This window comes from Anthonomus grandis, chromosome 1 (genome assembly GCF_022605725.1).
Source record: "Anthonomus grandis grandis chromosome 1, icAntGran1.3, whole genome shotgun sequence".
In the NCBI taxonomy this organism is placed as follows: Eukaryota; Metazoa; Arthropoda; class Insecta; order Coleoptera; family Curculionidae; genus Anthonomus; species Anthonomus grandis.
This window is the reverse complement of record NC_065546.1, coordinates 12,245,077-12,260,754: the sequence shown is the minus strand read 5'-3', so window position 1 is coordinate 12,260,754 and position 15,678 is coordinate 12,245,077. Positions and strand designations below refer to the sequence as shown.

The 15,678-nt window shown below is 31.5% G+C and overlaps 1 protein-coding gene across 5 annotated transcripts in view; it reads right to left on the bottom strand.

Moving 5' to 3' along the window:
• LOC126741572 (sensory neuron membrane protein 2-like) overlaps positions 1-15,678 on the bottom strand; it is an 81,550-nt gene that overhangs the window by 53,471 nt on the left and 12,401 nt on the right. The window contains exons 1-5 of one of the 5 annotated variants that reach the window (XM_050448593.1): positions 15,294-15,451; positions 11,991-12,266; positions 6,182-6,402; positions 2,769-2,950; positions 2,588-2,706 (exon numbers count right to left, since the gene is read on the bottom strand). The exons of 2 other annotated variants lie outside the window; for them this stretch is intronic. In XM_050448593.1, the coding sequence (XP_050304550.1) occupies positions 2,588-2,706; positions 2,769-2,950; positions 6,182-6,402; positions 11,991-12,266; positions 15,294-15,431 (936 nt within the window). In that variant the 5' untranslated portion in view covers positions 15,432-15,451. Of the gene's footprint in view, positions 1-2,587; positions 2,707-2,768; positions 2,951-6,181; positions 6,403-11,990; positions 12,267-15,293; positions 15,452-15,678 lie in introns of those variants that run through there. 2 more of the 5 variants (XM_050448086.1, XM_050448300.1) reach the window with 2 other exon arrangements.

The following is a 15,678-nucleotide window of genomic DNA, read 5'->3' as shown; positions in this document are numbered from 1 at the left end:
ACGTAATTCGCGCATTCGATGAGGATCCCACCACTAGTACAAGGAAAGTAGCTACAGATCTGAACATTTCTACATGGAAAGTATGCTCAGTTATCAAGGCAGAAGGAAGGCATCCTTTCCATTACAACCCAGTGCAAGATAATTTCATACTACATCAACAACTCAATTCCGCAATTTTTACTGGCATCGTGATACTCTATTCTAGGTCTTCAACAAGCCGACTAGGTACAATTTTGCCGCTTTTTGCTTCACGCAGACGTTGAAAATGGACACTTTTTAAAAAGCATCTTATGGACAGATAAATCAACATTTACACGTGCGGGCATATTTAACCAACATACTTTACATTATTGGGAAAACAAAAACGTAAATCCGCATTTGACCAGAGCCACGTCTTTCCAAACAAGATTCAGTGTTAATGTTTGAGCAGGTGTGATTGGGAGATACCTCATCGGTCCACACTACTTGCCAAAAAACCTCAACGGGGACAATTACTTACATTTTTTACAATATGATCTCCCACAATTATTGGCTGATATACCCATATTTAATGAAGATAAATAATCGTCTTCCAGAATGACGGGTGTCTTGCACACTTTTGGGTCGCCGTTAGAGAATTTCTGGACAATAGTTTTCCCAATTCGTGGATCGGAAGAAGGTCCCATCGCATGGCCTCCACGGTTCCCTGATTTAACACCTCTCGATTTTTACGTATGGGGACGTGCGAAAGAACTCGTGTACGAGGTGGAAATTGACAATCTAGACCACTTAATTCAAAGAATCAATGCCGCTTTTCTAATCGTCAGAGAAGAGATGCGACTTTGCCTTACGACATGACAGTAGAAATGCGACGGCGATGTAGCGCATGTATAAGAGCCAGGGGAGCGCAGTTTCAACAAAATTTGTAATTTTGAAATAAATACGTAAAATTTAAAAAATATTTTTTTTTTACTTTATTTTCCTTTAAAGTCATGAATTGTGGCAAGTTAGTCGGCTTTGTGTTACACATTGTATATCATTGAAAAAAGTATTAACTGGAGATGTTTTTAAAACTACCTGAACATCTTGATAGATTTTAGTTTTTTTTTGCGTCAAGTTAAAGTTACCTTTCATAACTTTTTTTGCTACTTGTATTAACTATTTGAGCTCAAAACAAATTATTTCGGTATTATTTGTACTTGATATTGATTTTTTTTAGATTCAGGATACATTATAGACTACATACAAATGTAAAAAAGCGTGAAAAATATGCTGAAAAAATTTAAAGATGTCAAAAGACATAATTTTTTGAAAATCCTGAAAATAACACAAAATCAATGAGCTCTATATGAGCCTATCTATATGCCCACCAAGTTTGGCTAACCCTCCGCCAAACACTCTGTATATATATTCTATTGAATTATTAGACATAATAAAAACTAACAAAAACTGTTAAAACGAATGACACCAGAGTCATTTGAAGGCATTGAGAAACTACTTTACTTGGTCACACAACTGTTCAGTAAAAATAAAATAACCTAAATATAATAATAAAATAATAGACAATGTTGTTATTTTCTACGAGCCAGTTCGAAATAACAGAATTGAAAATATGTTATTTACTATTGCGACGTATCTGAAGACCATTCACTGCATCAGACATTTTAGCTTGTCCTTATCTAGCGGCAACTTTTTCAGTATAAGCCTAAGCCAGGATAAGCGCGTTAAAATACCATAGAAAACTACCCTCAATGTAATTTAGATGACAGCATATATTAAAAAAAGAGGTTTGACCAAAAAAGCCAAACTTCTGCTGAAACTGACTTGGTTATCTATTAGCTGAAACTTGGAATGCTTGAAATTGGTAATATATATTCAGCATTAATTGCTTTATTTTCTTGTCACATTGGAGTTTTCTTGAACTGGAAGACACCATGAAAAACTACGTTGCTGAATGCTATTAAAGGACCTTTGGAAAAAAAGTGGTTTTAGGAACGTTGGACAGCTTCATATGAAAAATATATTCACTGGAATTTCGCGCTACCGGCTTGTCATATTGGATAAAATTTATTAATGGATGATAGTCTTCTCTTTTCCCTTAAATAACTAATGAATACTGGGTAGCACGACTTAGAAGTCCCGAGCTAAATTTGATAGACCATAAAGCAAATATGCCTAATAACCTGCTCATCATAATACTGTAGAGTCACTTTCGATTAAAAATGTTGAATGATTTAGAAAAAACATCGTAAGAGTGACGCTGGTTGCTTAACGTTGTAATACGATCTTCGGAAAAAGAGAATTTATAGGAATTTTCAACTGAGAATATATATATTCAGTGAAATTTTGGGTGATTTATTTCTTATATTCATAAAAATAGATATGCTTAAAAGACGCTAAACTACTATTACAATGTTGAGTCATGTATGATGAAAATGTTGAATGAATTGGAACAACACCATAAAAACACGACTATTGACAAAAAAGAGATTTTGAGAAGGATGCTAAAGATATTTTGAAACTGTCTTCCATTTCAGAAACTTAAACCGCAGACAACATTACATAATAAAATAAAAATACATTTAAAAAATATTAAAAATTCACTTACCTTATACATAATTATTCTTGATGTATGTTTTTCTTTATTGGGAACTAGTCCATCGATTCTGCTTGTGTACACACCAGACGCACCTAAGAAATGAGGGTAAGATACGAATAGAGGGGAACCTAAAATGTCATAAAATAATGTATTGTATCATAGGTATTGTATCATAACACTTAATCCTCACCAACGCAATCATAAAGTCCCATTACTCCGTCATAACAGTTTCGCCAATATTGCATATTCCTAGGATTATTTTTACAATAACACTGGTTTGGCTCTATGCTATTAATAAGAGTGTCCTGGCTCATTTCAAATTCAACATAAACATCATCACTTGTTTTTTGTTTATATTGAAAAGTTATAGGTCTATAATATTAATATCATATTTTAGAAAGTGAGCAAGGGTAAGATACGAGATTCGAGAGATAAGAGGGAGTAACAAAAATAGGATTATTTAATTATACTGGATGGGTAAGATAGTTAAGTAATCAAATATTTACGATATTATTCAAAAACGATTCTGAATATAGATATAGTCTTTTGGTAAATGAATTGCGTGATTCTGTGACCTAAACCTTTTTTTTCAGTGATCAGATGATCACTCTTGACTATTGAACTTTAATAACGATCCTATCAGAAGAACGTGGGGCTTATTATAATAGATCAGATTATATGACCAACAGAGCCTACTAAACAAACCATCAAGATTAGGCATTTTTTGTGAGATAAATCATAAAAATCTATATCTAGTATATCAGGGTGTTACTTAAAGGTATGTCATAATTTAAAAGGGACATTCCTGGACCGATTTTAAGTCAAAAAGTTTATATAGACATGGGTCCTAAAATGATTAGTTTTTAAGATACAGGGTGGTTAAGTTTTATTTTTTTTTTCGTTTTTAAAAAATTTTTCAAATACGGTTTAAAATATTGAACTGAATTTTGGCACAGGATATTATGGCATAAAAACACATTTTTTAGATGTTCACCTACTCTTGTATTACTAATGTATAAATTACCATACTCTTGTATAGTAATTTACCGGTTACGGAAAAATATCTTAAAATTTTTTTTCGAGTTTTTTTAATAGCTATTTGGTTTTTGGAATGTCTAAATAATGTTCAATAAACTTTAACGTGAATTGTGACATACGAGGGCGGTTCAGTAAGTCTTTAGAAACCAAAAAGTTAATCTTTAAATCCAAAATTCAAAAATTATAAATTATTTGTATATTATTATCAAAAACGTTAATAAAATCGCAACAGTGTATTTTTTTGGCTGTTACTTTTAGACAGGTCAAAACGGAGTCCACCGAGTCCATGTAATAAATATTAAAAGTACTCAATAAACCCTTTTAAATGAGGTAACACAAGATTTCTATTTAATGCATTTATTCAAGATGACGCTTATGTGTTATTTTGACATTTAGAACTGTCGTTTTTATGTCAAAATAAAATAGTGACGCATTTATTTTCGTACACTGATTTTTACCTATTCAAAAATTATAAAAATGTAAAACGTTAAAATAAAAAAAAAACTTTTTTATTAGGCCGCCATTTTGAAACGAGTTAAGATATGGGTCTAATATTTCAGGGTTATAAAGTACTCATTGAGACCTTTAAAATGACGTACCACACGACCCCCCTTTCTATTTAAAATTTTTTCTCAAGATGTCGCCCAGCCGCCATCTTGGAATTTACAACTACCTAGTTTACAGTGAAAAATAGTATCTATAGACCAATTTACTTATGCCAAGTTTCAAAAAATTTTTTTGACCCGTTCAAAAAATAAATGGGGGGGGAGCTTCAAAGAAAAGCACTGTATATACTTTTGGTTTGAACTTTTAATATAGATTTTGACTTTAAAAAATGTGGTTTTACTAACGTCGCGCGGTATGCCCCTTCGAACCTATTTCAACAATTTCAGCCTTTACAATTGTCTCGCGAATAACGGAGCATATTTTGAGCTCTTAATAAAATAAATTCTGTAAACTGATTAAATTATTTATTTTTTAAACACCCTTACTGTTTATAAGTTTATAAACTTACTTTTTTTATACATCGTTCGGCGGAGATTGTATGGCATTTAAAATAATGTATCACAAATATAGGATAGCGATTTGAAATACCAAAGTATAACATCTATAAAATATTCTTTATTACCAAACTCATCATTATTGAACTGAAAAGTGTTTTTTTGCCCCTGTTTAATAGATATTTGAAAGCTGTTTACAATAATATGTCACACGATGGGAGTTCCTATTTAACATATCAAAGTGAGGTTATCTGGAGGTGAGGAGATAAGGTCAAATATAAAATTAAACGTCCCCCTAAATATCTAGACTTGCGTGTTTTATTTTTGTTTTTTTTTTAGTTATTTATTGTGGTTTGTTTTGAAATAAAAGCACTGTATAGGCAAAAGAATTATTACTACTCCATTATAATTACTCCATTATTAAAATAATAGACTATTAAAATACGTTTTCAGAACATTTTATACTCAACAATCTAGACTCTATGATATATCTAAGCCTGAAGTGAAGAATGTCTGAAAACTATCTACAAAAAGGATAGAAGACTTTTAGATCTTACTCTGAAAATCATTCAAGAAGCATTATAGCATTATAGAGGCATTTCAAAAAGTTTTAAAAAATACAGCATTACGTGAAATTATCTTGTTGTTATTAGAAGTTTTAAATAGATTGCAATAAAAATCTTATTTTACTGTATTTTTTTTTTAGAATTTTCTCACTCAAAAGTGCAAGAGTTATTGCCTGTCTTCTATTCAATGAGGAGTACTTTTAAAAAGAAAATACATGTAAAGTAAATTCTATTAATGGCGACTTGCAAATATTGTTTGCTAATACAGTGCAAGAAATTTGATATATACTTAATTGAAATTATCTTGTTGTTATTAGAAGTTTTAAATAGATTGCAATAAAAATCTTATTTTACTGTATTTTTTTTTTAGAATTTTCTCACTCAAAAGTGCAAGAGTTATTGCCTGTCTTCTATTCAATGAGGAGTACTTTTAAAAAGAAAATACATGTAAAGTAAATTCTATTAATGGCGACTTGCAAATATTGTTTGCTAATACAGTGCAAGAAATTTGATATATACTTAATTGAAATTATCTTGTTGTTATTAGAAGTTTTAAATAGATTGCAATAAAAATCTTATTTTACTGTATTTTTTTTTTAGAATTTTCTCACTCAAAAGTGCAAGAGTTATTGCCTGTCTTCTATTCAATGAGGAGTACTTTTAAAAAGAAAATACATGTAAAGTAAATTCTATTAATGGCGACTTGCAAATATTGTTTGCTAATACAGTGCAAGAAATTTGATATATACTTAATTGAAATTATCTTGTTGTTATTAGAAGTTTTAAATAGATTGCAATAAAAATCTTATTTTACTGTATTTTTTTTTTAGAATTTTCTCACTCAAAAGTGCAAGAGTTATTGCCTGTCTTCTATTCAATGAGGAGTACTTTTAAAAAGAAAATACATGTAAAGTAAATTCTATTAATGGCGACTTGCAAATATTGTTTGCTAATACAGTGCAAGAAATTTGATATATACTTAATTGATATTATCTTACCTGCATATATCATTAACCCAAACTTGAAAACCGTTTAAACCCCTGCCTGAACCAGTAAAATAGTGAACCATTCCTCGAATTTTGTTGCAGGTGGATTGTCTACTTCCATTGTCCCAAGAAGTTATAAAAGATTTTCCGTCAAGCTTTGTTAAGTGTCCTGCCATTTCTATATTTTTTAACCCCAATTGTACTGTCGGTTCAGCATGGTATGCAGGAATCAACTACAAAATACATTTAGTAAATAATAGTCTTTTAGGAAAACGATGACGGATGGCCCAAGGTAAACTTCGTAGTCTTTTAACAAACAATAAACGATCTTATTTTAAGGCAATCTTTATTAACCATGACAGAAATTGTAAAAAAATATAATAAATCTCTTTATTTAGTGAAAGAAAGAAGATATGACAGAGATGAAGATATGAGTTTCTCTTTATCATGGATCAAGCAATAGGTGTTTCTGTCTTCCATTTAGTCTCTCCATTTAGGTTCTTAAAAATTTGGGAAAAAAATACGCAGTAAATAAATTAAATTGAATTAGCCTTATTTTCAAATACTAAGCTTACAATAAACTATTAATAAGAAAGAAAGAAAGAAAGAAAGAAAATGTGCTATATTACGTAAGAATAATCTTGTGTACAAGCATCCTACAAGCTAAAAAAACAAAACACAAATACAATTTCAAAAATTGACAAAACAATGAACAAAATTAAACACAAGAAGACAAAACTTTTTGAACATACTTAAATTAAAGATAACTAAATAAAACAATCAATTACTAAATAAAGGTAAACTTGTTGACAAAACTAGAGAAGAAAAAAGGAAAAAAAAAGAAAACTTTCCAACATGTCATTACATCATTAAAAAAGTCATCTAGGTTATAATATGCCTTAGCCAATAAAAGCGACTTTAACTCTCTTTTAAATTTTTTAACATCCGATATATGTCTAACACATAGAGGAACATGATTGTAAATTGTTTTACTTATGTAAATTAATGAGTTTTTGGTAAGGGAAGACATAGGAATAGGTAGGGGAACATCATTTACACGACGAGTCAAATGGCCAGTGTCAGAGGGTAGTTTGGGAATTTTGTGAATAAGAGCAGCTGTTTCTAAGATAAAGAGTGAAAAAAGAGTTAGGATTTTTTCAGAAATGAAGAGGGGTTTGCAAGAATCTCTTAACTTAGCAGAACACAGGTATCTAACTGCTTTTTTTTGAATAACAAAGATAATGTTAAGTAGCCTCTTATTGGTTAAACCCCAAAAAGGCAAGCCATACCGAATATGAGATTCAATAAGTGAAAAGTACACTGAACGTGCAACCACCCCTCCCAGCTCTTGTTTTGCCATTCTTACTGCGAAACATCCAGAAGATAATTTCCCAGCTAAATGTAAAATATGATCTTTAAACCGAAGGCGACCATCAATGGTAATTCCTAGGAACTTGCAGCACTCTTTATTCTGCAAGAGGGAATTTTCGTCAAACATCAGACCCTGAACATCGCACTTAAACCCCATAATAGACGTCTTTCTTACATTAAACACGAGCCTGTTGGAAGCACACCACCCTGATAAAATCTGAAGGTCTTCAAGGATACAAGTCTTAATATAGTCAGAATTTTTATGGCTCCATAGTATGGTGGTATCATCAGCAAACTGAACCACCTTGCCCTGCAGTTTCAATGAACTCAAGTCATCCACATACAGTAAAAATAACAGTGGTCCCAACACTGAACCCTGGGGAACGCCGCATTTTAGGGATCTAGAAGCAGACAAACGCCCAGACACTGAAACCTTCTGAGTACGATTTGATAGATAGGACTCAAGCCATCGCAACGCTACGCCTCTAAAACCATATTTATCGAGCTTAGATAACAGTATTCCATGATCCACACAGTCAAATGCTTTGGATAGATCACAAAACACTGCCGCCGATGACTCTCCAGAATTCAAGGACACATAGACGCTCTCCAAAAAGCTAAAAACAGCATCATGAGTCCCTTTACCGGCTTGAAATCCAAACTGATTTGCAGACAAAATGCCATTATGATGTAAAAAGGACAAAATTCTGCTTTTTGCAAGTTTTTCAATTATCTTAGAGAGGGTAGACAAAATAGAAATGGGACGGAAATTACAAGGCTGATCCAAATCTCCACCCTTATGAAGAGGGATAACCACTGCCTCTTTTAAACATGAAGGAAAAATGCCATTATGTAAAGAATTGTTTATGGCAGAAACTAAAGCATTTAAGGCTGAATCAGGCAAAAAGAGTAATAACCTCGAAGATATCCCATCAGCTCCAGATGATTTATGGTTCTTTAGGCGTTTGATTTCATTTTTTACTTCGGTAAGTTCGACAGGATGAAAGAAAAATGAATGCTCAACCGACACTTGTTGAAGATAGTGTAGGGGATCAATGTTACTACGAATGCCCTTGAGCAAGATATTAGGTATATCACAATAATAGTCGTTTAAAATGTCAGGTCTTAACTCCGGTTCCGATACTTTTCTATGGCAATGTCTAAAATCATTAATAATCGACCAACACTCTCTTTGCCTATTTGATGACATATTTAAGCGATCCCTATAATAATTAGATTTTGCTGCTTTAATTGTCTTTCTGTACAGACTACGGTATTTCTGATGATATACAAGGATATTTTCATTTGTGGTATATTTGCACAATTTAGTCAAAAAACGGAGGTTTTTAGCAGAAATTCTAAGGCCTCTTGTAACCCATGGTTTTCGTTTCTTAGTTTTAAGCCTCATTTTAGGAAAGCACTGATTGATCTTATCACACAGAACTTGAAAAAATAAAGTAAGTGGATCAGAAGCCGTTTCAAGTGCATTCCAATTTACCGAAGCAGTAGCAGCAGAAAAAGCATTGAAATTTCTCCTGCTGAAAATTCTTCCCATATAATGAGATGAAGATGATACAGTATTATATGGCATTTTAGCAAGAATAGCTTCATGGTCGGAAATACCAGATGGGAGTACTGTGCATAAAACGTCATCAAAATTTGTACAGAAATAGTCAATTGTAGTTGCAGATGAAGAAGTTATTCGTGTGGGAGAAAGAACGTGCATTTTCAAGTCGTAAGAATTTAAAATACTTAAAAGAGAAGTACGTGGCAAGGTTTCATCAGTGTAGTTGATATTAAAGTCACCAGCCAATATAACCTTAGAGTGTAGGGACAACTGGGATAAAATAGAATCAAGTTTGTCCAGAAACATAGACATATCTCCTGTAGGTGGCCTATAAACACAAAGAATATATAAATTAAAACGCTTACAAAAAGAAAGAGAGAATTCAAAAACATTCTCTAACAGAAGATGATCATACTTATCAATATTACAAAAAATCGTTTCAATTGTTTGCCTAGTCAAGATCATGGTTCCTCCATGTATAGATTGTTGACGACAAAAATTTGATATAGGAAGATAATCAGATATTAAAAAACATTCACTAGGCCTCAACCAGTGCTCAGTCAGAAGTACAATATCAGGAAAATTACATGTGTCCAGCAAAAGATGAAGCTCATCCATCTTGTTTCTTAGGGATTGTATATTAAGAATATTTCGAAGAGCTAATTTCAATCTTACTAGTAGAATATGAACATGAATGAGATTCAACCTTCGTGGACATGTCTATAAAAAAGAAGAATTCAATTCACGATCAGTAATCAGTTCAGACTCATTCATTTGATAATTCAAAGACAATTTATTCGATGAAATATTAATTTTAAAATATTTGAAAATATGTGCATGTAATAATGATGCCAAGTCTGAACCAAAGTTACTGGCGTGATTAGACTCCAAAATCCCACACAGATTAATATTATTCTCATGAAAAGTACGATAAAGGGCCTTATTACTATTATAGATAACATTATGGTTTAAATAAGTATAAGGGCTTGTCATCACTAAAGTGTTTGTATCAACATGATTTTGAATTAAATTTTTTAAAACATCAGATGAAGAACAAATTCCATTTAACATTACTATTAAAAAATCTTCTTTCGTAAAGTCCTTAACTAAATTTGATGCTGTCCTAATCACCTCTCTGCTTGAACTGCCCGGCTTCAGGAAACACTGGACCTTGTAGTAAGCTTCAAACTTTAAACGTAAATGTTTTAGGAACACTCTGCTACAATTTCCACCAACAAAGAGAAGCCGAGGTCGACTATCGTTAGGTGTATTTGGCCTAGTTGGTAGCTGTGTTGGAGAATTAATAACAACAGATTTGGATATCTGTAACTGTTCCTTCAATGCACAAATGTCGGAATAACAGGTATCTTTTTCAACCTCCAACACCTTTACGGAGTCTAACATCTTCTTATTTAAATTAGTTAAGTCGTTTACGTCTTTTTGTAGCAAGTTTATTTTAGTCTTATAGGTTGAAGACTCATTTTCTAATGTTTTTATCGTTACTATTAAATTTTTATTTAAGATATTTAGCTCGCTTATTTGTGAATTGAACTTAAGACTTGCCCCTTCGCTCACTTCCAGTAATGCCAACAATTCACCTTCTTTAATTTTTAAGTTTTCCAATTCAACTTTAAGCTCTTCATTCTGTTTATGCAGATTTTCCAGGGATGAGGAAAACTTCTTTTCGGCCTCCGACACTTCATCTTCAAAAACCATGCTGTTTCTTCTCATTCTCTCTATATGTCTATCCTTCTCTTTCAATTCTGTCAACAAATCATAAATCTTTTGCTCATTAATTTTTCCTTCCTGATCTCTTTCATTAAAATCCTCTTGACATCTTTGTGAGCATAAAATCCTATAGCCTCCCAGTTTTATGGCATCAGAATTTCTTTCCAGACAACTTGGGTGGAATATTGAAATACAAGAGATGCAGCAATAATTTGGAAAATCCCTCTTCTGACAACATTTGAAACTGCGGTTCATTTTAGATTATAAGGCAATGTTATTAAATTGAAATAAATATTAAAACAGGAACTGCAAGTAAATAGTAACTTGAACTTAAACCCAAAGCAGGAAAAAGAAAAAGAAATATTTTAATGCAATCATAATATCATGTATTTAAGGTTAATTAAATGCTTACGTTCAAATAAAATAAAACCAATTCTATTTTGAAAAATGAGTTTTTATTGCACAAATCAGGTTTACAGAGATAAGGATATTTAAAAGATATTATTATTACTGTGTAGGGGGAATTTAACTGTAGGGAATATTTGATTTATACATTTGTCGTAAATTATATTAAAATATGGTTTGTTTTGTTATTCTATAGAAATAATTTAAATCTAACAAATTCTGCAAACTATTTTTTGCTTATTTTTTGAAGTTATGATGTTTAAATTTTTTTCTGTAGTTTTTTGATAATTTAGGATAATTAAATATAATTTATCTTTAATATCTTTTAAATTTATCTTTTGGTATGCTTTGGAGCCAGTTTTCTTTTATTTCAGATAAAACTCCGTATGTCTATTAAATTAACAACAATTTCATCGTTATTAGTGTTATTTAATAAGTCGTGTTTTTCATTTTCATTAAAAAGTATTTTTTTATATGAATTTATTTTTGTTTTTCTAAATTATTTAAAAAAGTATTGCTTAAAGGTAAACGTTAATAATAAAATCTATTTGGTTAACTAAATATATATAAGAAACTATTTCTCTTAATCATGCTTTATTTGCTCTTTCTAGCATTTTACGTTTAATTTATTCGTATTTGTATGGTGTGCGTAATTTTAAATATTTTTTAATGAGATCAATACATTTAAATATTTGTTATTTTAGAACTCTTAATTTTGAGAAAAAGGAGTGGTAAACTAAGACTACTTACATATGATAATATGCCAAAGTCAAGTTGGTGCTCGTCCGTAATACCAAACATTTCGTTATTGGAAATTTCCTTTAAAATCCGAAGCTTTTTACAAATCTCGCTTACATTTTTCTTATATAAGCAAAACGGTTTAGAGCCAAACATTAAGTTATATACGGTACAGGGTACAGTAACAGACGCGTCCTTACCAAATACCTCCTCCGGGTCTGTTAAAAGCTCAAATAATTCTGTTGGAGCTTTATTACCGTAAAAGTCCAAGGCATGGTGAAACAATAACTAAAACAATATATATACAAGTATTAGTAAAAAATAATCATATTATATTTATCGGGTACACACACTGGGTTTGTAAAGTTTTACTTTTTGCGCACTAGTGCATTAAGTAATTTGGAATTTTTAAATATTTTTTTAAATTATCTTTGGCAGTTGAAAAATTTTTGTATATTACACGTGTGTAAAAGCCACTTCTTTGAATTGTCGCATGAGCCGTAGGCGAATTTTTCCGTTCATAAAAATTAAACTTTATTAATCATTTTACACACTTGTTACATAAATAACTTTACTAACAAATGTTTTCGGCCATCTGTTTTTTTAGTCTGCAATTTTTATCTGCCTTATACTTGATATGTCTAGATAGCACTTGTAACATATTTAAAAATATAGACATACCAAACGTATCTATAAAACTAATTTTGAACAACAAAAAAAAGGACTTCTTATTCTATAAATATAATGGCCTACTTGCAAAAATCCTTATCGATCTAATATTAAAAGTTTCTTGGCTTATTTGAAGGTACCCGGCTCGCATATTAACATTCCACTATAGGATTCGGCACCCGTCTTTATTCTGATTAGTTGATTTGAATAAATCTTGATGCCGCCAAGCAATAACCCAAGTACGGTGCCGAATCATATAGCAGAATATTTTGGCGATGCTGAAACAGAGAGTGGATGTCGCGTTTATATGGTGCTGAAACACAGAGTGGAATGTCAAAGCGGTGCCAAAATTCAGAGTGGAATGTTGAGATTGTTGATAAACGTCTTGTAAAGGTTGTTAAAATACAGCCGATTAGTATCATTTCAAATTTAGGCTTTGTTTTAGTAGTTTTTTTCTCAGGACTATTTTCTTTTTTATTCCTATTATGTAAGAAAAATATGTAGGTACTATTATGATAATTATCCAGTAAATTGGTTAAAAAAGCATTTATTATTATCTATTTATGTATGGTATTTAAAAAAAACTTGACAAAATATAGAGAAAGTGGCCGCAGAAAAGCTTACATCATGGTAGATAGTAGATACAAAAAGCTACAATAAGGTTTAAAATGATATATTAATATTTAATTATAAAACAAACAAATAAAACGGACGAATCCAAGTTATATTAATAGTCTAATAAATACATCATTTATTATTTGGCATACAGTTTTTATTAAAATCTAAGGTGCCATTAGTGTTAGAGAGATTGGGAGATTCGGTTCATCACATCATGATCGGCATGTGCCAATACGGAGATTCTGCGTTTAACCAAATCTTTCAATCTCTCGTAGCATAAATGGTACCTTATTAATGGCTGATACCATAAGGTTCACCTTTGGCAGGACGGCCACTAGGAAGTCTTTTTTGACTTGAACCCCTCGTGATTCCCACTTTTCTTCTACTTACTGATGTAGGTTGGATTTTAATATTTAAATTAGATCCATGTCTTAGTGCCAAAAAACTTCAAGCTGTGGAAAGAAATGATTCCCATGATGTCTTGGTCTTAATAGATTTTAGTCTCTGCAAAACTTTTTTTTTTGTTGAAGACGAGGTACCAAAATCTGGTGCTTTGCCATAAGTGAAAAAATGTCCTTAATATCTTCATTAGAATCTACATGATCTTTTTTTTTTAAACTCCTTGAAGTTGAAGGCACGCTTTCCATTTCATTTGACAATGGCTTTTCCATTAAACCATCAGATATTAAATTGTGTTCTTCTTCGGTGTTGGTTTTAAGCTCATTAGATGTTAGCAATGGCATATAAAAGGATATTGTAGGCACATTTTCTGTAAAGGCCAATTTTGCCATTAGGTAACGAGATTCCATTGTTATGGCAGGAGCATTAACTATTTGGTCATCAAAATAAAAATAGTAATGCCTGATGCTTGCAGAATTTCCCTAGTTTTCCGACAAAACATGTACAAGCACCAAAGTTTCCATCAACAAAATAAGATTCTCCTTTTTTGGTCGTGCTAGGAACTTTGTATGACTTTTGGCCTAGGTACACGATGTCCTACTTTTTTAAATTAATTGTTTTATTCAGTAAATTTTTTAGTAATAATCTAGGCCCAGCATTTCTTGAATTTGCGAAATTTCTAATTCTTTTTTGATAATACTTCTCCATGCAAGTAACAGTAAAATCTATAAGTGCTATAACATTATACGCTTTATTTCGTGAAAGGACGATATCATTTAAAAAGTCGAACACTCATTTCTGCGAAGTTGTTTGTCTGATGTCCATGCGTGGTGGCATCGCGATAAGCCAAGCATCACTGTTCTTTTCTCTCCCAGTAAGAATCAACATACCTAATCCATCCAGTTTTGATACTTTTTAATTAAATTTTTAATTAATTTTCGGAAAAAAGTTTTCCTGTACATAAAGAATAAAATTTTGAAGCATCTTGAATACTTTCTGCTATCAAAATATTTCTAAAACTCTTGTAGAGTATTTGACGGTCATTTGCCTCTAAATTTTTTTTTTTCAAAAAGCCACCGCCAAACTGCTTGCAAAATATGAAACTTACATAAGAGAAGTTTGCTTTTAGGCCAAACTAAATGCAAAGCATTTCTTTCTGCACTACAATCATCTGTGACAAATATTTTTGGGTACCCTTGCCCACCAAAACTTGGTTGCAAACTATTTTTGAGCAATAAAAATGAAGCTTCATAATCTGCCTCTGATTGGCCTTTAGTAATTAAAACAGCCAAGGGTACATCTCCAACTGCGCATGGTGTTAAAATAAAGGTAACAGAATGGCCAGCTGCATCGCAAGATACGGTGCTGTCGGCAAAAACTATCTTTTCAAAAGTCTAGCTTATGGGCCCTTTGCATCAACTTAGTTACAATAATTATTGCATACGGATTTTCATTATACTCGATAAGGATGCCATCCTTCATATGAAGTTCACGTTTCTCTATTAATTTCTAAAAAAAAAAAAATTGAAAAAAGTAGGTATGGTGTAAAGGTTTTATGATCTAGCAGATATTATAGTGATAGAAAATGCTGTTCTCTTATATAGTTAATAAATTTGTATACATACACACCTCAATGGAGCCTGCACCAAATCGAGGACCCAAATTCACTTTTCTCCATTCAATGTACCAATGAAGAACAGTGCGGTATTGTGGATTAATCTGAGCATTGGCAAATTCTGTACTGTTCAAGCCAAACTGCAACTCCATTTTTAATTCATGATAATTAATAGCTTCTCTTATGGACATTCCATCATTAAAATAAGAGTCAAAATACGATTTTATTTCCATTCTAGGGCGCAAAAATGAAGCAGCTTCTGCTATATTTAAAGTATGTATGGTATGTATTCGCTTTTAATTTCAATAATTGTAGGATATCCTGCCTAAAAAATATTAAATTCTTAAATCGTGTGATAAAATTCACTATAATACTTACTTTAATATATGCATCTTTTTT